Raw genomic sequence first — 23,182 nt, forward strand, 5'->3', positions numbered from 1 at the left:
TGCAAGTTTGCAATGCTTTCAATGATTCAGCGTTTTTGTGGTTAGTTATGAGTTCTGATGTAATGCAGTTATGAGATTATCGTTTCAATTTTTGCAGTACTTGGTATTATCTGTTTTATCTGCATATATTTGAATCCTAAAATGTCAAAATGCAAGTGTAAATCATGTGATAGATTTTCTAAAAGGTGTACATTGATTAAGCAAGAAAAAATTTCCTTTGAAGGTTTCTGTCCAGGATGCAAAGATAGCAGTCAGGTATAAACCAGCATATACTAATAGTTTAACATAAGAGTTGTATTATTTCCTCAACTAGTTCTATAGAAAGTGATAAAATAAATTTACTATTATGAGGAATTCAGATTGAGATACAGTAATTTCAACAGAAGTTGTAAGCACCCAGTATGCTGTACATCATCAACAGTCTCTCAGCTCAGATAGACTGTTCGAATGTACTGCTGACAGAAGTGTTTTCTGATTCTGAAATTGCAATCAGAATTTCAGGTGCCAGGATGAAATTAACAACAAAAATAATAGCTCCGTTTATGATTACAGAGATTATCAAGGTCAAATGGTGCCACCTTTTTACAGCATCACATGGATTCAAGTAATTACAATGTAGAAAATAAATATTTTCCCCTTGCTTCTGTGCTGCTTTTGGTGGAGCTATAATAATTCCTATATATACCTATACTAATACAGATTTTGGAGGATATTTGCATAAAGGTGCAGACATGTTTATTCCAAGTTGAAACAAAGCATGAATGATTCTATGGAAGATGTGGGCTGTTGGCTGTCATATGCCTCTATGCATGATACCTGCTGTTCAAATAGCTTTTGATATTCTCTCTATACACATTGAAGTAATTGAATTTATGCTGTGTTTGAGTTGAGTGACTAAGAGATTTATGTGATTTTTGTTGGCATTCAGTATTCTTCACTTATCTTGCATTCAGGAACCCACTGGCTCTCTTTAACAAACACTGTTAAGGGAGTTCTGTTTATTTAAAGCACTGAAATCATATTTCAATTCTCAAGAAAATGTCCCAATATTATTGTTGACTATTTTTTCTTGTTGTCTTTTTAAATAATCCATTGAGTGAAACTAATTTGCTTATCTCTTGTTTATAGTTTTCAGTATCTTCTTAGCAACAGGATTATGGAAACTGAAAGAAAAGCAAAAAGTATTATTAAATATTCCAGTTTTCAGTGGAACCTGAAAGCATCAAAGGAAGAATTGATGAAATCTTTGTGTCAAGCTTGTTCTTAAAAGGGAAAATAATGCTTATGAATAGGAAAATAAATTGACTTATGGATAATCATCATTGTACTTGCCATGACTGTCTTATGAAATGAGTTTCATCTCTTGAAGAATTTGATTTTTTTTTTTTTACATAAATGTTACTAAGTGCTTTTCCAGCATGGGAACAAGTGAATTATCACGTGTAGTTTTAAAGAGGAAGGGAAAAGTTGGCAAAGATAAAAAAAAAAAAAAAGTTCTCTTTTGTCAGTGGACAACATTTTTAAAAGTCATTAATCAAGAGAGCCAATGTAATTTTGAAGAATGGGAAAGACAAATTACGCCATGAAAGACGGTATTATGTATTTCTGCAATCAGATTTTGAAGAGCAATTCCCAGTGTTAACTTCATGCCACACATAATGCTAAATCGGGTGTGTTTCCTCATCAGTGAATGTCCAGAAGGACAAAAGGAAATGCGAGAGACATGGATACTGTTTAAGATACGTTACAATGTAAACGGAACACAGACTGTCTCTGGAAGAAATTCTGCCAAGTGCATTCTGCAAAACAAGGAACTGCCAGGAGAGCCCATCTATCAGGGAAAAAAACTAATGAAATAGGTATGTATTTAGATACTTAAATAATTTTGGGTAAACAACGAATAAAAATAGGGGCGCCTGGGTGGCTCAGTGGGTTGAAGCCTCTGCCTTCTGCTGGGGTCATGGTCCTAGGGTCCTGGGATCGGCAGCGTCGGGTTCTCTGCTCAGCAGTGAGCTGGCTTCCCCTCCTCTCTCTCTGCCTGCCTCTCTGCCTACCTGTGATCTGTCAAATACATAAAATCTTAAAAAATAAATAAACAATCTGAGGGTTTTGAAGGGGCGGGGGCTGGGAGGTCAGGGTAACAGGTGGTGGGTATTATAGAGGGCACGGATTGCATGGAGCACTGGGTGTGGTGCAAAAATAATGAATACTGTTATGTTGAAATAAATACAAAATAAATTAAAAATAAATAAATAAAAAATAAAAATAAAACTGTATTACCAGTAGGTCCCCTGCTTATACCTTATTTGCTAAATCAAGCAGTTCTACCGAACATCCCCCAAGTCTGAAGGTCGTATTCCAGCGCGGTGGCACAGGTATTTGGGAAACTTGATGGGCACCCTGCGGCTGGACACGGGAGTCGCTCCTGGCCTTCTGCGCATGTGCGCTGCGCCGCTCCCGTCTAGTTCGCGTAGGCGGCCGCGGCCTCGCGAGAAAACCGTCCCTGATGCTTCCGCGGTGAGAGCACGGCCTCAGGTGGTGAGTGAGCAGCCAGTGAGCCCCGGGGGCTTGGGCGTAGGTGACCCTTTAAATGGGAGGTTCCCCGCGGAGAGGCGATTGACGGAGGAAGAGGCTTTGGTACTTGAGCTCGGGGTGAGTCCTCCTCCGTCTTCATGCATCGAATGCGAACCAGCACGTCCCAGCGCTTGTTACCGAGCGAAGCTTGGTGTTTTCATCTCCGACGTGAGGGCTCGGCAGAGGCCTCGGTAAGACCGGCGGAAACCGGCCTCGGGACGCTTGTCGCTGGGCGCTTCTCTTTTGGGGGGAACGTTGTTCTTCTCCACTCACGGTTCCTCTTGGTCTTCCAGTTCACCTGTGGTCAGTGTAGCGTCCCCATGGCAACCGCGTGCGGGGCCGGGAGGTGATTAGAGCAAGCCCCAGGTGGCCTAGAAGGACCTGCCTCATCCTCTGCCCGCATCAAACCTGGGCGTGAGGCAGACCCAACAGCAAACAGCTGCAGGAGCCCTGACCTTGTTGCCCTGACCTGTGAGCCTGGCACCTGAGTGGAGGCATCCGGCCCCGCTCACCCGCTGCACCCTTCCCTGTTCCCTCAGTAGCAGCACTTGGCATTTACGGAAGGTCCAGCTTGTGATTGAGGGAGTCGGGAAGGTCCAAGAGCTTTAGATCTTGGATGGGGATTCCAGCTGGCTATGCCTGGTGTTCCTGGAACAAGGCAGCTCTTGTGAGGGAGAAGGAGGGTTCCAGGAGCAGGGACCCCACCTAAGACGCCAGTCAGTTGGTCCCCAGATCTAGAGTGAAGGGGAAGGGGCAAAGACTTGCTTAGCTCGAAGCAGTTTGGGTCCTGCTGCCAGAACCACGTTCATAGCCAGATTCTGGCAAACTGGGTGATGGTGGATGTATTTGCCCAGCTTTCAGGAGGGATGTCAGCTATGGCTGGGAGAGGAGGGTAGGGTAACAGGAACCGAAGGTACAGCTTGTTGGAGAGCTGTGGGGCATCATGTGGAAAGAAGTGCTTAGCAGCCACAGAGGAGCAAACTGCCGCCTCCATCCCTTCCTCTTTCCTCCACTCCCAGATTCTCAGCGGCCGGCTCACTACAGCACAGCCAGCGCCATCCCTCTGTCCTGGTCTGATAGAATCCGAGATGGAACTGCAGGAAAGGTCTTTAAGGCTTACCTATTTGTGCTCTGCTTAAAGATGGGACTGGGATAGGGTGGGAAGGAAATGGGTCTTCTTTCTCGTACCTGCTCCTACTCATGCATTTTGTTGTGGGAGAAATAAGAGTAGACATTGAATCGCTTGATGGCCCAGGCAGCTGTTTTCTGCTTTGACAACAGATAAGTCAGAAGCAGTTTGTTGTTTTTAATCAAAAGATATGTTTGAGAACCTGAAACTGAGTTAAAGCAAACTCCCCCCCCCACCTTTGGAAAAAGACCAGCCCTTAAAACCCCATCCATTTTTTCAGAAACTAGTAGGATTCTCTGGTTTATAATGACCATTATAACTTGAAATATTTTGCTCTGAATCAGTTTTAATGAAAGCATTACGTTCCATTCCTTGGCTTTTCCTAATTTGTTTATTTAGTGTACCATGTTGTTTACATTTTTCTGTTTTAGAGCACATGTTGTTAGTAAATCAGGAGAAAACAAAAAATTTTTAAAGATTTTATTTCTAAGTAATTTCTACACCCAACATGGGGCTCTAACCTACAACCCCAAGATCAAGAGTTGGTTGCCCCACCAGTTGAGCCTGCCAGATGACCTGAAAACAAATGTTTTTGCATTTAAAAACTAGTGTGTCCAAGCACTATGGAATTGTGCATGGGCTGTTCCCTCCCTTCCTGTCGTCCTTTCTTCCCTTTCTCAAGGCATCTCTGCTTCAGGGGTGTTTTGCCCACAGCTGTGTGGAGTTTTTCAGGCTGACGGCATCTCTCATGTTGGTTCTTTCCTCTCAGCTGTACCCTCATGGTTATCCACACCCTTCAGGGCCAGCAGAAGATGATCACATCCCAGGTGAGCTGTTCATTTGTTCACAGTTTTGCCTAACAGTGATTGTTATATGTGAGGTTTATAAAATGTCTCTACCTTCATATGAAATAGTAGAAATCAGGGAAAACGCAGAGCACAAGTCAACAGATCACAGTACATGGGCCAAATACAGCCTGCTGCTTATTTTTCCATGGCCCACAAACCATGAACTTTTAGGTGGTTGAGAAATCAAGAGCAGTAGTTTGTGATGGGAAAGTGTATGAAATTCAGATTTCAGCATCTATATAAAGTTTTATTGGGACCCAGCCATCCGCATTCCTTTGAATGAAGTGGTTGTGGCTGGTTTCGTATTATAGGGGTAGAGCTGAGTGGTTGTGACAGAGACTGTGTAGCTTGGCAAGCCTGAAATATTTATTACGTGGCCATTTGCCAGAACTGTTTGCAGTTTGCTGACCTCTACTACAGTAGGGCAAAGAGGCCTTGTAGATAAATGATCACATCTTGTGATCTTACTGAGTTTTGAAACCAGAACATAAGAAAGTTTTTTGATAAGCTTCATTTGGTGGCATTATGTACCTTCCAGTGACAGTCCTGCAATGATAAAAAGAAGTGGTGGGCATAGAGTAATTCTTGTCCATTCAGAGGAAAAATTGAATTGCACATGAATTGTGCCAGCATTAGGGCCCATGGCTGTCAAAGAAGGAGCAAGTTTGGGCAGACCACAGTGATCCAGGGTAATCAGTAGAATGAGATAGGCTTCGTGACAGTCCTGGGGATTGGGCAATATCTAAATTTTTGCAGTCTGGGGACTGACTCTCCTCTTTCAATTGTGGTAAAATACACGACACAAAATTCACACTTGAACCTTTTTAAATTGTAGAACTCAGTTACACTTAACACACTCACAGTGTTGTGCAACTGTAACCACCCTCTCCTTCCAGAATAGTTTCATCACACCAAAAGGAAACCTTATACCTTTATTGAGTGGTGCCATAATTAATGAGCAAATTACTCCCCCGTCTCCCCAGCCTCTAGCAACCACTAATCTGCTTTCTGTTTATGGATTTGTCTATTCTGGATATCCCATATAAATGGAATCATACAATATGAAATCTGAAATGTGTGGCTTCTCTCACTTAATGTTTTGATACCCATCCATGTTGTAGCATGTACCACTACTTTTTTTTTAATGGCTGAATGATACTCCACTGATGTGTCGTCCACCTTTTGTGTATCCATCAACTGGTGGGCATTTGGAGTGATTTCATGTTTGGGTATTGAGAACAGTGCTGCTATGAATATTCTTGTACAAGTTTTTGTTTCAAGTCCTATTTCACTTCTTTTCTGGAAGTAAAATTGATGGGTCATTCCGCATTTATTGTGAAACAACCAAACTCTTCTACAGCAAGGTCCCTTGCAAGTCCATTTGAATTTTAGGTTAACCTTTCTTTTTCTGCAAAGGAAAGGCTATTGAGATTTTAGTAAGGATTGCATTGAATCTGTACATCATTTTGGGGAATTTTGACATTTTAACAGTATTAGGTTTTACAGTCTGTTAACGTGAGGTGTTTTTCCATTTGCTTAGGTCTTCTTCAGTTTTTTTCAGCAGTGTTTTGTAGTTTTTCAGTATGCAAAGCTTACGCATCCTTGTTTAAATTTATTCTTAAGTATTCTTTTAGATGTTATTATAATGAAACCGTTTTCTTAATTCAACTCTAATTTCTCTTTCAACTTAGTTGAAAGCAAGTAAGTGAAAACTGCTTGATTCGAAAAGGAGATGTTATCCATTCTCACTCACCATCCATTCCTTACTTTAATGCCTTGGGGGTTTTGGGATCATGAGGGTGTTGCACCTTAGTAAGATTTTCCGTATTCTTTGTGAGCATAATTTTTTGATAAGGAATATGTCTCTAGACATTTTTGGCCTAGTATGAGATGCTCTGTCCTTTATATTGAGAATTTAATCTGTTCTCATTTTGTTGTGGTTACTGATACATGGTTTTAGTTCCTTCATCTTTCATTGTAATTTTATTCTCCACACTTTGTTTTTATGTCTTTAAGAAAGTTTGCTGAGGTGAAATTCACATACAAAATTAACTATTTTAAAGTGACCAAATGAGTTCAGTGGCACTTAGTACATTGAGAGTGTTATGCAACCACTACCTTAATTGAGTTTCAGAATATTCCCATCATTCTAAATAAAGCCTGTTACTCATTAAGGAGTTTCTCCCCATTCTCTTATTCACCCAGTCCCTGGCAGAAAGCTGTTTGTGTTCTGTCTCTATGGACTGAACTATTCTGAGTATTTCCTACAAATGGAGTCATTCAGTATATGGGCATTTGTGTCTAGCTTCCTTCACTTAGCATGTTGTCAAGGTTCATCCATGTTGAAGTACTTACCAGTACATTTTCACTTTTTTTTTTTCTTATTTTTTGTGGTAAAATACAACATAACGTAAAATTTACCATCTTAAACAATTTTAAGTGTATGCTTCAGTGGTGTTAAGTGTATTCACATTCTTGTGCTTCTGTCACTCCGTTCATCCCCATAGTCTTTCATCTTGTAAAACTGAAATTCTGTACCTAAATTAAACAATAGCTCCCCTCTGGGAACTCCTATGATACTTCCTGATTCTGTAATTCTGACTACCCTAAGTACCTCATATAAGTGGAATCCTGTAGTATTTGTCCTTGTGTGACTGCCTTATTTCACTTAACATGAATCTTGAAGATTCATCCATGTTGTAGCATACTGCAGGCTTTTTTCCATTTTTAAGGCTGAGTGATATCCCATTGTATGTATATGTACATTTTGCTTATCCATTCATCTATCCATGGACACTTGAGTTGTTCCTTGTTTTAGCTATTATGAATAACAATGCTGCTATAAAAATGAGTGTACAGACATCTTTTTGAGACCTTCTTTTAGGTTTGTTCTTTTTCCAGATTGTTGTGGATATTCATTTCTTTAGATTCTGTATGAATTTTAGTATGAAATATTTTTTTAAGATTTTATTTATTTATTTGACAGAGATCACAGGTAGGCAGAGAGGCAGGCAGAGAGAGAAAGGGGGAAGCAGGCTTCCCGCTGAGCAGAGAGCCTGATGCAGGGCTTAATCCCAGGACCCTTGGATCATGACCCGAGCAGAAGGCAGAGGCTTTAACCCACTGAGTCACCCAGGCGCCCCAGGATGAATATTTTTCATTTCTGCAAAAAATATTATTGGAATTTTGCTAGAGATTTCATTGCATCTGTTGATTGCCTTGAGTAATATTGACATTCTAACAATAAGTTTCCTAATCCATGCACATGGGATGTGTTTCCATTTATTTATGTCGTCTTTTATGTCTTTTAGCACTGTTTTATAGTTTTCATTGTGCAAATCTTTTACATCTTTGATTACATTAATTCCTAAAATTTCTTTTGATGCTTTTGTAAATGAATTTGCTTTTGTAATTTTTTTTTCAGCTTATTCATTGTTCCTGTATAGAAATGCAACTGATTTTTGTATGTTGACATATCTTGCTATTTTGTTGAATTCATTTTGTTGATCTAACTGCTTTTCTTGTGGAGTCTTCAGGTTTTTCTACATATAAGATTATATCATTTGCACAGATGATTTTACTTTTTCCTTTTCAATTTGAATACTTTTATTTCTTTTTCTTGTCTAATGCTGTGACTAAAACTTCCAATACTATGCTGAATAGAAGTGATGAAAGCAGGCAGCCTTGCCTTGCTCCTGATCTTAGAAGAATAGCTTTCAGCTTTTCACCATTGAGTCTAATTTTTTCCTGTATTTTTTGCATACATGGCTTTTATTATATGGGGTTAGTTCTCTGCTATCTCTATTTTAATGAGTGTTGTTATCATGAAAGACTGTTGAATTTTGTCAGATGCTATTTCTGTATCAGTTTAGATGGTCATTTGTTTTTTTTCCTTCATTGTGTGATGTGGTGTATTATACTGATTGATTTTTGTGTGTTGAACCATCCTTGGATTCCAAGAATGGATCTACTTGGTCAGGGCATATAATCCATTTTATTTTGTTTTATTTTATTTTTTCATTGAAGTGTAACATACAGTTTTATTTAGTTTAAGTTGTACAACATACTGACTCAACAATTCTATACATTAGTCAGTGCTTACCTCAGTAAGGGTAATCACCAACTGTTGCCATACATGATTACAGTACTATTGACTTTATTTACTGCTCTATCCTTTCATCTGCATAATTTATGTATTTTATAACTCTTCTTATATCTATTTTATATCTTTTGTGAGTTTGTAACTCTTTTTTGTTTTGTTTAAAGATTTTATTTATTTGATAGACAGAAATCACAAGTAGGCAAAGAGGAAAGAAGAGAGAGAAGGAGGGAAGCAGGTTTCCTGCTGAGCAGAGAGCCCGATGTGGGGTTCGATCCCAGGACCCTGAGATCATGACCTGAGCTGAAGGCAGAGGCTTAACCCACTGAGCCACCCAGGTGCCCCATGAGTTTGTAACTCTTTTTTTTTTTTTTTTAAAGATTTTATTTATTTATTTGTCAAACAGCGAGCGAGAGCGAGCACAGGCAGACAGAGTGGAAGGCAGAGTCAGAGGGAGAAGCAGGCTCCCTGCGGAGCAAGGAGCCCGATGTGGGACTCGATCCCAGGACGCTGGGATCATGACCTGAGCCGAAGGCAGCTGCTTAACCAACTGAGCCACCCAGGCGTCCCAAGTTTGTAACTCTTAATCCTTTTCCTCAGCTGTCTCCTCCCCATCTCCCCTCTGGCACCACTATTTGTTCTCCGTTTTTATGGATCTGTATTTTGTTTATTGGTTCCTTTGTTTTGTTTTTCAGATTCCACATGTTAATGAAATCGTATGGTATTTGTCTTTTTCTGTCTGACTTATTTCACTTAGCATAATACCTTTTAGGTCCTCCTATCTTGTCACAAATGACAAGATCTCATTCTTAAGACTGAGTAATATTCTATTGTGTCTCTATACCATATCTTCTTTATTCATTCATCTATCAGTGGACACTTGGGTTCCTTCCGTATCTTGGCTATTGTAAATAAAGCTGCAGTAAGCATACATATGCTGCATATATCTTTTCAAATTAGTTTTGTTTGTTTTTTACTTTGGATAAATACCCAAAGAAAGTGGAATTATTGGATCATATATATTTCTATTTTTAATATTTTGAGGAAACTCCATACTGTTTTCCACATTGGCTGCACCAATTCCATTCCCACCAAAAATACACAGGCATCTCATTTTCTCCACATCCTCACCAACACTTGTTATTTCTTTTTGATAGTAAGCACTCTGACTGGTGTGAGGTGGTTTCGATTTACATTTCCTTGATAAGTGATGTTGAGCATCTTCTTATGTGTCTGTTGGCCATCTGTTATGTCTTCTTTAATCAGTGGCTTTTTTCATTTGTTTGTTTTGTTTTGTTTTGGCGTTGTGTTGTAAATGCCCTTTATATGTTTTGTATATTAATCCCTTATTGGATATATCATTTGCAGATACTTTCTTCCATTCACTGGGTAAATTTTTTGTTTCATTGATGGGTTCATTTGTGCAAAATCTTTTTATTTTTATAGTTGCAGTTGTGTATTTTTGCTTTGTTTCCCTTGTCTTAGGAGACCTATCTAGAAAAATCTTTCTTTGGCCAATGTCAAAGAAATTACTTGCTATGTTTTCTAATAGGAGTTTTATAACCTTTAGTACCTTTTGAGTGTATTTCTGTGTATGGTGTGAGAAGGTTGCCCAGTTTCGTTATTTCGTACGTAGCTGTTCAGATTTCCCAGCACCAGTTGTTAAAGAGAAGGTCTTGGGGCGCCTGGGTGGCTCAGTGGGTTAAGCTGCTGCCTTCGGCTCAGGTCATGATCTCAGGGTCCTGGGATCGAGTCCCGCATCGGGCTCTGTGCTCAGCAGGGAGCCTGCTTCCTCCTCTCTCTCTCTCTGCCTGCCTCTGCCTACTTGTGATCTCTCTCTGTAGAATAAATAAATAAAATCTTTAAAAAAAAAAAAAAAAAAAAAAAAAAAAAAAAAAAAAAAAAAGAGAAGGTCTTTTTCTCAGTCTTTATTCCTGCTTCCTTTGTCGTAGATTAATTGACCATATAGGTATGGGTTTATTTCTGAGGTCTCTGTTATGTTCCATTGATTTTTGTGTCTTGTTTTGTGCCAGTACCATGTATTTTGATTACTATAGTATTGTAGTATATTATAATCCTTCTGTTTGATAATATTTTATTGAGGATTTTTTACATTAGTGTTCATAAAGGATATTGGCCAGTAGTTTTCTCTTTAAAATAATTTATTTAAACAACAACAAAAAAGAATTCACTCATTTTGCCCACTCTACTCCCCACCTCTGGCAACTACCCGTTTGTTTTCTGTATTAAGAGTATTTTCTTTAAGATTCCACATATCAGAGAGATCACATGGCACTTGTCTTTTTCTCTTTCTGACTTATTTCACTTAGTATAATGCCACAAAGTCCACCCATGTTGCTGTAAGTGGCAAGGTTTCATTCTTTTTTATGGTTGAATAATATTCCATTGTATAGATATACCACAGTTTCTTTATGCATTCATCTATCAATGGACAGTTAGGTTGTTCCCATATCTTAGATATATTTTTTTTTAATTTAAGATTTTTATTTATTTGACAGATCACAAGTAGGCAGAGAGGCAGGCAGAGAGAGGAGGAGGAGGCAGGCTCCCTGCCGAGCAGGGAGCCCGATGTGAGGCTCGATCCCAGGATCCTGAGATCATGACCCGAGCCGAAGGCAGCGGCTTAACCCACTGAGCCACCCAGGCACCCTCCCATATCTTAGATATTTTAAATAATGCTGCAATAAACATAGGAATGTATATAACCTTTTGAGTTAATGTTTTTATTTTCTTTGGATGAATACCCAGAAGTGGAATTGCTGGATGATATTATCAAGTTTTAGTTTTTGGAAGAGCCTTCATACCATTTTCTATAGCACCAATTCACATTTCCACCAATAGTGCACAAGGGTTCCTTTTTTTTTTTTTTTTTTTAACATCCTCACCAGCACCTGTTGTTATTTCTTGTGTTTTTGATAGCCATTCTAACAGGTGTAAGGTAATATCACTTTCGTCTTGACTTGCATCTCCCTAATAATGAATGATGTTGAGCATCTTTTGAATAAACCTGTTAGTCATATGTATGTCTTCTTTGAATTAAGACTATTTAGATCTTCTGCCCAATTTTTCATCAGATTTTTTTTTTAATTTTAAAAAATGAGTTGATGTGTTCTTTATATATTTTGAATATCAGTCTCTTATTAGATACATTACTTGGAAATATTTTCTCCTATTTAGTAAGTTGCCTTTCCATTTTGTTAATGATTTTTCTTTGGTGTATAAAAATTTTAGTTCTGATGTAGTCCCATTTATTTATTCTTTCTTTTGTTGCTTTTGCTTTTGGTGTCAAATCTAAAATCATTGCCTAGACCTGTGTCAAGGAGCTTACCACCTGTGTTTTTCCTAGAGATTTATGTTTACATATTTTCCTGTTACTTTGTATGCCTTGTGATTTTTTTCGATTGACCACTGAGCATTGGACTCTTAATAATGTGGTAACTCTGGAAATCAGATTCTTCCCATTCTGTAATGTTTGCCATATTTTCTTACTGATTTTGTTTATTTTCTTTTATCTTTTGATTGTTGTAGGCTGTCTCTGTGCCAAGGATCTGTCTGATGTGTACATTTAATGTCTTAGTGTTTTCTGAACCTGTCCTTGGGTATGCACCCTCACTTTCTGATTCTCCTAGTATATGCAGTTATTTTTTAATGTCTTGGTCTTCAGTGTTTGATTCCTAAAGGGGGAAAGGCAAAGAATGAAGGAGGAGAAAATGAAAAGGGGAAAACACAAACTGAAGGGGACTTGCAGCATCTGGGGAAATGCACTAACAGTGGCTGTGTGCCTCTTTGCACCCGTGTGATCAGAGGCATTGGTCCTCAGAGCACGGGAACTTGCACAGAACCCCTTTATGAATGGTGTCTTTGTTGCACATGTTTATGGTATGGATTCTTTAAGTCCTATGGTAGCTATGTTTTTGTATGTTTCCTTATGAGAATAACTTCTTTAAGACCAAGAAGAGTATTTTTTTAAACTTGGAATTCTCAGAGACTAGGGCAGTTACAGGTACATGTGGGCACTCAGATTTTTTGTATTAAATAACAAAAAAATGGTATTTCTATTATATATATATATATATTTTTTTATTTATTTCCAGCATAACAGTATTCATTATTTTTGCACCACACCCCGTGCTCCATGCAATCCGTGCCCTCTATAATACCCACCACCTGGTACCCCAACCTATTATATATATTTTTTTTAACTCAAAAAGCATAACACAAAAGAAGCTCTATAATAGAGGTCCTTAGTAAAATTTTCTGGCCAGTTTTCAGCAGTAAAAAATGGTAAGAATTGGTCTTTGCAGTCAAATGCTCTACCACTGAGCTATACCCCCAAGAATTGGTCTTTGAACTTCCTTTTTTTCCTATTGATTTTGACTACTTCAGACTAAGCAGAAATGTGCTTTTCCAGGGATCATTGTCATTCAGGGATGTGACCGTGGGCTTCACTCAGGAGGAGTGGCAGCACCTGGACCCTGCTCAGAGGACCCTGTACAGGGAAGTCATGCTGGAGAACTATAGCCACCTTGTCTCAGTGGGTAGGTAGTGTTTGTTTCTCATGTAGACCCCCAGTATGTGTGTCTTTTTTATTTACAGAAACTTGCAGTTTTTGGAATATAATATTTAGTTTTGAAATTTGTAGGTCAAGGATGACCTTTTGATTATCCAAAGGGATTTGTTTTCTTTTCCCTCATAACAGGGATTAATTTTTTTTTTTTTATTGTATGGTCTTTGAGTTATAATGTCCTCCGCCTTCAGAGGCCGTAAAACTCATCCAGTTTGTCCCACTTCTCATTCACAGGGTATTCCATCCCTAAACCAGAAGTGATCCTCAAGTTGGAGCAAGGACAGGAGCCGTGGATATTAGAGGAAGAGTTCCTGAGCCAGAACGACCCAGGTGAGTGAGTACGTATGAGCCAGATGGAGTTTAGGAGGAAATTAGATCACAAAGCCTTAGTTCAGAGCTTTAAGGCCATTGAAATGGTCTTTAAGAATCACTTTTTAGATGCTCTGGACCTTCGAAAGTAGCATGTTGACGTGACTCAAATATTCAGTGTCACTCAATCACCCAGTATCTCACAGTGTCACTTTTTTTTTTTAAAGATTTTATTTATTTTTATTTGACAGAGAGAAATCACAAGTAGACAGGCAGGCAGAGAGAGAGAGAGGGAAGCAGGCTCCCCGCCGAGCAGAGAGCCCGATGCGGGACTGGATCCCAGGACCCTGAGATCATGACCCAAGCCTAAGGCAGCGGCCTAACCCACTGAGCCACCCAGGCACCCCCCAGTGTCACTTTTATACACAATGTTATCTTTGTTTTTCTCCTTAGGAATTAATTATATAGAGTTAAATACACAGATTTTAAGTATACACATTACTATATATGTGTGTATATACAATATACGTATAAACACACAGTGTGTGTGTGTGTATATTTAGTATCTGCCTGTTTTGATTCAGTATTATGTCTATGAGAAATATTCACGTTGTGTTTATGATTAGTTTATTGCTTTATATTGCTGTGTAGCATTCCGCTGTGACTACCACAGTGTTTATGTCTTTATTATGTTATTGAAACTTATTTAGGATACATATTTGAAACATATTTGTTTTGAAACACTTGTTTTGAGTTTGAGGTTTGTGAAAAACATTTATAAAAATTATTGTGTGTGTTGTTCTGAGGAGTATGTAAACTCTTCTGTTAGTTGTGTGACCAGAAATGGACTTGCTGGGCAGAGTGATCACATACTTAACTTTAACACACTTTTTAATTTAAATAATTTTCCAAAGAGGTTGTATTAAATCGTGTTGTCGCTAGCAATGTATGAGAGCTTTAATTGCCTTTCATTGTTGTGAGCACTTGGTATTGTCAGTCTAATTTGGCCATTTTAGTCATTTTGTTGTGTTATCTCATTAGGCTTTAATTCCCATTTCTCTGATGACTGATGTTGAGCATCTTTTCATATTTTTGTTGGCTATTTGGATCTTCTTTAGCAAAGTTAACTGTTCAGGTCTTTTGCCTATATTTTATCGGACCATTAGTCTTTTTCTGTTGAATTATAGAACTTTTAAAATAGATTCCAGGGACGCCTGGGTGGCTCAGTTGGTTGGACGACTGCCTTCGGCTCAGGTCATGATCCCGGAGTCCCGGGATCGAGTCCCACATCGGGCTCCCAGCTGTATGGGGAGTCTGCTTCTCCCTCTGACCTTCTCCTCGCTCATGCTCTCTATCACTGTCTCTCTCTCTCAAATAAATAAATAAAATCTTAAAAAAAAAATAGATTCCAAATATGAATCTTTGGCAAATGTATGTATTGACAGTGCCTTTTCTCAATTATATAAGCCTTGTCGTACCATTTTCTTGATGACTTCTGATGACAGTTAAAAAGACTGTCCTTTCTTCTGCTGAATCATGGTTTTATCTTTGTCATTTATCAGGTGAACATATATTTGTGGTTTTGTTTCTGGGCTTTCTGTTTTGTTCTATTGGCTGTCCTTTTTATTTATTTATTTATTTATTTATTTGAGAGAGAGACAGAGTGAGAGAGCATGAGAGGGGAGGTCATAGGGAGAAGCAGACTCCCCATGGAGCTGGGAGCCTGATGTGGGACTTGATCCCAGGAGTCCGGGATCATGACCTGAGCTGAAGGCAGTTGCTTAACCAACGGAGCCATCCAGGTGCCCCTATTGGCTGTCTAGTAAAGGTTCCATTTATCCATCTTCTTGACAATGCCATTATCTTTTATCTTTATAATTTAATTATAACTCATGACATCTGGCAGTGTTAGCCTTGTAGCTGTGCTGTTTTCTTCAAGGTTGCTTGGCTTTGGCATGAATACAGAATGTTGCCAAGAATATCTTTAATCTACAAAATATATTAAAATAATTTCTATGTTTCCAGATATTATGGACAGTGCTATAGTACTATGAACTTTTACATTTTCATATAAATTTTAGAATCAGCTTGTCAGTTTCCACAAACACACACACACACACACACACACACACCATCCATACCCCTATACCTCCTCTTTTAGGGCTTTTATTGGGGTTGCATTGATCATTTCGGAGAGAATTGGCATTGTAAGGGCCTGCCCCTCCCAGAGGAACTTGCTTGTGGATTCAGGATGCAGGGGCAGGGCAGTGTGATTCTTGATGCTTGGCTCAAAATAAAGCTTTGCTTGACCTTCGCTTTGTATCAGACTTGTTCCTTTGATCACGGACCCTAACAGCATCTAATTCTAGTATATAGAAAAATTGTTGGTATTTGCACACTGGCTTTGTATCCTGCAATCGTGCTAAGTTTACTTATTCTGATAGTTATTTTATAGTTTTTTAAAAATTTTTAGGTCAATAATTGTGTTGTCTGTGCATAAAGACAAGTGTACTTCTCTTTCCTAATTTTGTACTGGCTAAGAATGCCAATAGCATGTTGTATAGAAGTGGTGAAGGTGAATATCTTTGTCTTGTTTTTGAATTCAGGAAGAAACTATTTAGTATTTTAGAATTAATTTTGATTTTAACTGAGGGGTTTCTATAAATGTGCCTTATCATTTTGAGGAAGTTCTCTTCTATTCTTAGTTTGCTAAGAGGGTTTTTGTTTTTAAAAATTTATTTATTCTAGAGAGAGAAAGAGAAAGAGAGCACGTGCATGGTGGGGATGCTTAACTGACTGTGCCACTGAAGTGCTCCCCCTTATTGTTTTTTTTCTGAATCATGAATGAGTATTTTGTCAAAAGTTTTCTCTGCATATATTGAAATAATCATGACTTTTCATATTTATTCTGTTAATATGGTGAGTAATCTTGATTAATTTTCCAACATTAAGCCAACCTGATATGTCTGAAATACGTTCTCCGTCATAATGTATTTTGCTCTCATAATCTCTGAACTTGACTTTTTATGAGTTTATGTAGGATTTTTCTGTGTGTGTGTGTGTGTGTGTGTGTGTGTGTTCATAAGACCTATTATCCTGTAATTAGCCTTTGTTGTAATGTTTTCAGGTTTGGGGTTGAAGACTGTTCTACTTTTGGGGGCACCTGATTGGCTCAGTCATTAGGTGTCTGCCTTCAGCTCAGGTCATGATCCCAGGGTCCTGGGATCGAGCCCCGCATTGGGCTCCCTGCTCAGCAGGAAGCCTGCTTCTTCCTCTCCCACCATTTCTGCTTGTGTTCCCTCTCTCACTGTGCCTCTCTCTGTCAAATAAATAAATAAATAAATAAAATCTTTAAAAAAAAGAAAGATTGTACTACCTCCATAAGATGAGTTGAGCAGCATTTCACACTTTTCTATTCTGTGGATGATATTATGTGAGATTATGTTATTCTTTAATGTTTGGAAGATTTTACCTATGAAGTTTCTGGGGTCTGAGGTTATCTTTTGATGGAGATTTTAAATTTTAGACTGTTAAATTTTAAGTATTTATCTTTGTTAATTTTACCGTAAGTACAACACATGAGATTTTGGGAACAGAGCAGGTGAATTAGTATTTACTTAAAACTAAGTAACAACTTTGTGGTTCCAGTATACCTCAGTTCCTTACTCTTGGAGCAATGAGATAGAAATCAGGTGTTCTACATATATATACAAAGTTGGTATTTTGGGTGAAAAATACTGATAAAATGAATCTGGGTGTTTCTATAGAAGAGAGAGTTAGTTGTCCCCCTACCATTTTATGAGACTGACGCGCTACCTACTGCGCTAACGAGGCACCTACCCCCTACCATTTTAAAAGGAGGGAGGAAAACCTTTGCTCCCTTGGAAAGGATCCTGAGTTTGCACTTTACCCTTTGGACTATGAGTAAATTTCTTCAGAGGAGAGAGAAGACCAGTGTCTCCAGCCTTATACCCACGATGTCACCAGGGCTCCTGGTTCTGGTACCCCCACTGAAATGGGAGTCTCCCTGGAGTCTGTCCCTATCTAATTAGTCATAAATTACTTTCCAAACCTCATTCTTTTACCTTAAGCTCCAAGTTTTATTTACATTTGCTTAAAAAGTCCTAGCTGTGTAGAAACATAAAATTTATTTTCCCTACAGTCCCACATACCACTCATTTTATTTCCGATTTCTGGCCAGTTTTTCTGTGTACATGCCACTTCTCAGTCATTTTGGTTTAGTCTTTAACCACCAAGATGTGTCTTAGAAAGCTAGATGCTCTTCAGGTATTTCCGTTTGCCTTTTTACCTGGCCCAGGGTGCCAAACCAGGGCCAGCAATTTGTCTTAGCATTTTGCCCAGACTTTGCCTTGGCTTACAAGGACATTCTGTTACCATAGAGCTGTGGCACATTCTGTTACCCATAGAGCTCTGGCCAGCCAGTTGAAACTGACTTGAATGCCTTCCAGGCTGAGGCAGGGTCATGAAGCGTTTCAGCTCAAGACCGGAACAGATTCTGTACCACTTTCTAATAACCATAGTATAGGTCAACCTGCTCCCAGAGGGCTTGTCCGAGGTCTGTTGCTCTACCGGGTATTTCCTCAAATACTTGAAAGCTTCTGATAATCACTCCTGGTTGCAGATCACACTTAGATTGCAAATGAGTGGTTGATTTTCACACATGCACACACAAAAGCACAATCCCAGAGGGTATACCTGGAAAGAAAGATCTTCCAGTTGTTAGGAGTACCCCCCCACCCCGCCCCAAACCCGGCCCCTAGCATGACTTTCACTGTATGGGGAGCTTTGGAATCCCCACCCCCACCAGTCCAAATCTTTGATTTTGTTGTCTCTTCAGAGGGACTGCCTTAAATCAGTCAGTTCCAAACAGTCCTGCTTGTCTATGATCCATTCCAGCCGCCCCAGTTCTCTAAGGTGTGCATGACACCTCAAGGTGTTCCGCAGGGAAAAGGTAGGGACTGTTATCTTATGTCTTTCGATCAGAGCATCAAGCACGCATGAGAGAAGCAGCTGCCAGTTTGAATGCCTGGGATCCACTACAGTTTGTCGTTGGGCGAAGCAGGATGGATGGCAGTTAGGGAGAGCAGCAGAGGCATTTCTCCTCTGGGAGAGCTCCAAGGATGGGTTGGAAGGACGAAGGTGAACAAGAACTCTGTCCCCATGTTGTTATAAAGGTTCACTTTCCCAGGTGTCAGAGTTTTTGCTTTACTTCCATTGTTAAAAATCTGTGTATCTTTCTTTTTTTTTTTTTTTTTAAGATTTCATTTATTTGATAGAGAGACACCCAGAGAGGGAACATGAGCAGGGGGAGTTGGAGAGGGGGAAGCAGGCTTCCTGCAGAGCAGGGAACCCGACCCGAGCCGAAGGCAGATGCTTAACAACTGAGCCACCCAGGTGCCCCAAAATCGGTGTATCTTACTGATAATTGTAACTTCATGTTTTTCCAGTTATCTCTACTCTCCACCAGAACTTTGATCTCAAGGGTCTGAGTGCAAGGGAGACCAAAGCCTTTTAAAAGAAAAACATTTTTACATAGTTTAAACAGAATTAATTCTAATCCTTGAAACTGTTCTTTGGCCATCCTCTTGGCCTGGAGTTGCTGACAGGAGAAAGAGATAGGTCATGTCCGGGGGAGTGTTCAGGGTGAGATCTTGAATTTTCAGAATTTTCAAAATAAGTGCATCTACTACCACCGCTCCCACACATGCATCCCCTTTTTCCTAATCATACCCAGTAAATAGACTTGAGACCATCCCTTTTTGAGGATAGCTGCATTTAATAGTTTGCTTTGCTAAGGTGTGAGTGCCAGGAAGGAGGTGGCACAGATAAACTTATTCTTGCTCATTCTTGGAAAGTCAACAGTGGTGAGATATCCTCTAGAGGAAGTTAAAATTGAGTTTTGATTGACTGCCCCACCACCTTGTACCTTCCACAGGAATCCTGAGGTCAGAATACAGTCTGCTTCTGTGGTCTGGGTTGTGTGCAGGTCCTTGCAGCAGAGCTAGCCCCATGGTAATGACCTGGATGGTTCTGCCAGGATCCATGGTGTTTCCATAGCTCACAGCACCACAGGGCTGGCTTCCAGCATCATCATAGTCACAGCATTCTGCCCCTGAACAGGTTGACCTCATCTGCTTGGCAGAGCTGAAGGTTACAACAGAGCAAGCAGCTAGGAAAAACCTCTGTGACTCCAGACTTTGGAGAGCTACCAGCAAAGCCTTTCTTGCAGGGTTTTATTGTAAAAAGTCTTTTCACCTTGCCCGTGGTAGATTCCAAGTTGATCTACCCAAAAAATGGGTTCGGCTAGGGACCCATCATCAGTCTCCAGTGGATTAAGCATCAGATTTTAACAAGAGCTCATTAGCAAGCTCAAAATGACTTTTCCAAAAGACAGCTTCCAAAGTCTCTTTTTGGACATTGCCTCCCTAGTCATGTTCTCTCCTTTGCATAATCCCTCTCTGGGGCAAAATCCTCAGTCATGGAGTCTTGCTCTACCTCCAGTATTGTAAGCTTCTAGACAGGGACACTAAATCCTCACCCATAGGGGTGCGTGGGTGGCTCAGGTCATGATCTCAGGGTCCTGGGATCGAGCGCTGCATCTGGCTCCCTGCTCAGCAGGGAGCCTGCTTCTCCCTCTTCCTCTGCCACTCTCCCTGCTTGTGCGTGTGTGCTCTGTCTCTCTCAAACACATAAAATCTTAAAAAAAATTTCCTTACCTTCTTTCCTCGATGGGGATGATTGTCTTTAGGACTTACGCCATATTCTTTTCTACCACATATCTGGGTGTAGTAGCCACAAAACAATACAACCTGTTTTAAAAAATTCCTCCCCCCCCTTCCCTTAGTGCATATTTTGCAGCAACTCCTAACAGCTAATTTAGCATTGGCAGGTTCACAGTCACAGCTGTGTGGACCCCGGCTGGGGCAGAGCTGAGGCTGCAGGCCTGCCATGGACATTTCTTTTAGGTCCCCCCCCCACAGCCTTCAGGATTTCTTCTGTGACCCATGGGCTGTTGAGAAGTGAGTTGCTTCTAAAATCATTTTTTTCTAGTTATCCTTCAGTTCTTGAGTTCTAACTTAATACAGAGAATTTCAGTTTCTTGAAATAATTTCAGTTGCTTGAAATTTGTCAATACATAAATGTTCCATGCACACTTGAGAAGGAGGTATAGTCTGTAATTGTTTTGTATAATGTTCTGTACTGTTTGTTTTTTTTTTAAAGATTCTATTTATTTATTTGACAGACAGAGATCACAAGTAGGCAGAGAGGCAGGCAGAGAGAGAGGAGGGAGCAGGCTCCCTGCTGAGCAGAGAGCCTGATGCGGGGCTTGATCCCAGGACCCCGGGATCATGACCTGAGCTGAAGGCAGAGGCTTTAACCCACTGAGCCACCCAGGCACCCCCTGTACTGGTATTTTTTCAGGTCTTCTGTATTCTGATTGTCTTTGGTCTGCTGTCCTGTCAGATACTAAGAAAGGTGTTTTAAAATCTCCCAGCTGTGATATTTCTTGAGGCTGTATTAATTCGGCAAATGGAAATTTAGGATTGTTACATCCCGTTTTTTTTTTTTTTTTTTTATATCCCATTTTTTAATGGACTCTTCAACCATTATGCAGTGCCTGTCTCCATATATGCAGTAATACTTTTGCCTTTAAGGCTGATTTTGGTATTAGTGTTGTTACAGCAGCATTTTTTTGCGTTTTCATGGTATATTCTTTTCTATTCTTTACTGCCAGCCTTACCGTGCTCTTATATTTAAAGTGTGTCTCTTATAAACTGAAAGCAGTAGTTGTTTGCTAAATCTAGTCTGACATTTAAAATTTCTTATTTAGATTAGTTAGTCCACTTATGTTTACTAGTATAATTGGACTTAAGCCTGCAGTCTTGCTATTTCTTTTCTTCTTTCTTGTTTTATTCCTCATTTAACAACTCCTTTTGGATTTTTAAAAAAATTATACTCTTTTGCCTCTATTAGTTTTTAGTTATACATTCTTTCAGAAAATTTTTAGTCTTTCAGAGGTTAAACTATGTGTAACGGTATGTAAGTGTGGACACCAGCAGTGTGAAGATGTTCAGAGTCATGGGAACTATATGAGATCTTCTTGCTTGTGAGTATAAATAAAGGAGAGACATGATCTTTTGGTTGAATTCCTGGGGCCCCACAAGGTTTAGGGGTTTAGAAGTGATGAAAATGAGGGGGACTGAGTGGTGAGGACAGTTGGAGGAATCTGTGAGGATGGACTAAAGTTGAGAGAATATGATATTCTGGAGGCCAAGAGAAGAGTGTATTTCAAGGAGAAGTAAATGTACCTCAGGTCTGAAGATGGAAACATAAAGTTGGCATTGTAACCTTGACTTCTCAGGAAAGGAATACAAGAACAACTAACAGATGCAAATCAAACCCCACTTTTGAAATAACAAGAAGAAAGTTAAATGACACAACAAGGGGAAGGGTTGCTAATAGCAGTGAAATACCCGCTGGAGGTGTGTGCCGAGCTACAGATTTCAGAGCTGCTACTTCCGAAGGTGGAACCTCACATTGTCAAACCTGATCTCTTAGAACAGCAGGAAGGACTTTTCATGGTGGTGGTAGATCTCTGTACTGGCTTGCTTTCTGAGGAGCAGAGGGATGGGGTAGAAGGAGGATTCGCAGGCACAGGCTGTGTTGGAAAGCTGCAGTTAGTCCATCTGTGAAGTAGTAGAAAATGAAGAAGACTTTATACTTGAAAAAACTAAAAAGACTTCTCTCAGATGAAGAATAGTAAAGATTGAGGATAGGATGCAGTGCTCTTGTTAAGAAATATTCTTGCCAGTTTGGAGTACGGTTCTCTGTTCACCCCATGGGAAAGCCTGGATCAGGAAAAACTCACCTCCTTTAGTGCTCAGGAATTAAAATAATAACAACAACAACAACAACAACAACAGCCATCACAAGATATATTTGAAGTTATTATAGGAAACAGGAGAAGACAGGATAAGCAAGTGGTAATTCACCTGAAAAATGTTGTCATGTAATGCCTAAATGTTGTCACTAGTTTGTACTATAAATTAACAATGAAATAATGGCTTTGGGTGTGCAAGAGCATAAAATAGGCAAATAAGACATTCTAAAGAGGGGCGCCTGGGTAGCTCAGTGGGTTAAGCCTCTGCCTTCGGCTCAGGTCATGATCTCAGGATCCTGGGATCGAGCCCCACATCGGGCTCTCTGCTCAGCAGGGAGCCTGCTTCCTCCTCTCTGCCTGCCTCTCTGCCTGCTTGTGATCTCTGTCTGTCAAATAAATAAAATCTTTAAAAAAAAAAAAGACATTCTAAAGAGATAAGACATTCTAAAAGAGATAAGACCACAAGAAGTTGTATCATGACCCATTTTATATCACAGGAAATAACTGGAAAAAAAAAGAATAAAATCACTGCAGTGATCAAAACACAATGTGAAAAAATACAGGTAGAAAAGATAATGTTGAAAGTACTGTAGGAAATATGGAGGTTATAAATGAGAAACCGAAACAACAGAGGGTATGGAAACAGTGCATAACAGCAAGTAATGGCTTCTTGTGTTCATTACATATGTTTTATAATTTTTATCCCAAATTTCCTTTACTAAACAAGCTCATT

The 23,182-nt window shown here is 39.6% G+C and overlaps 1 protein-coding gene across 1 annotated transcript in view; it reads left to right on the plus strand.

Annotated features, from left to right (window-relative positions):
• LOC116573597 (zinc finger protein 33A-like) overlaps nt 1-23,182 on the plus strand; it is a 73,245-nt gene that overhangs the window by 43,880 nt on the left and 6,183 nt on the right. Inside the window, 4 exon segments of the mRNA XM_032313762.1 lie at nt 2,313-2,765; nt 4,473-4,530; nt 13,083-13,209; nt 13,473-13,568. Coding sequence (XP_032169653.1) covers nt 2,313-2,765; nt 4,473-4,530; nt 13,083-13,209; nt 13,473-13,568 — 734 coding nt within the window.

This window comes from Mustela erminea, chromosome 14, assembly GCF_009829155.1.
Source record: "Mustela erminea isolate mMusErm1 chromosome 14, mMusErm1.Pri, whole genome shotgun sequence".
NCBI lineage: Eukaryota > Metazoa > Chordata > Mammalia > Carnivora > Mustelidae > Mustela > Mustela erminea.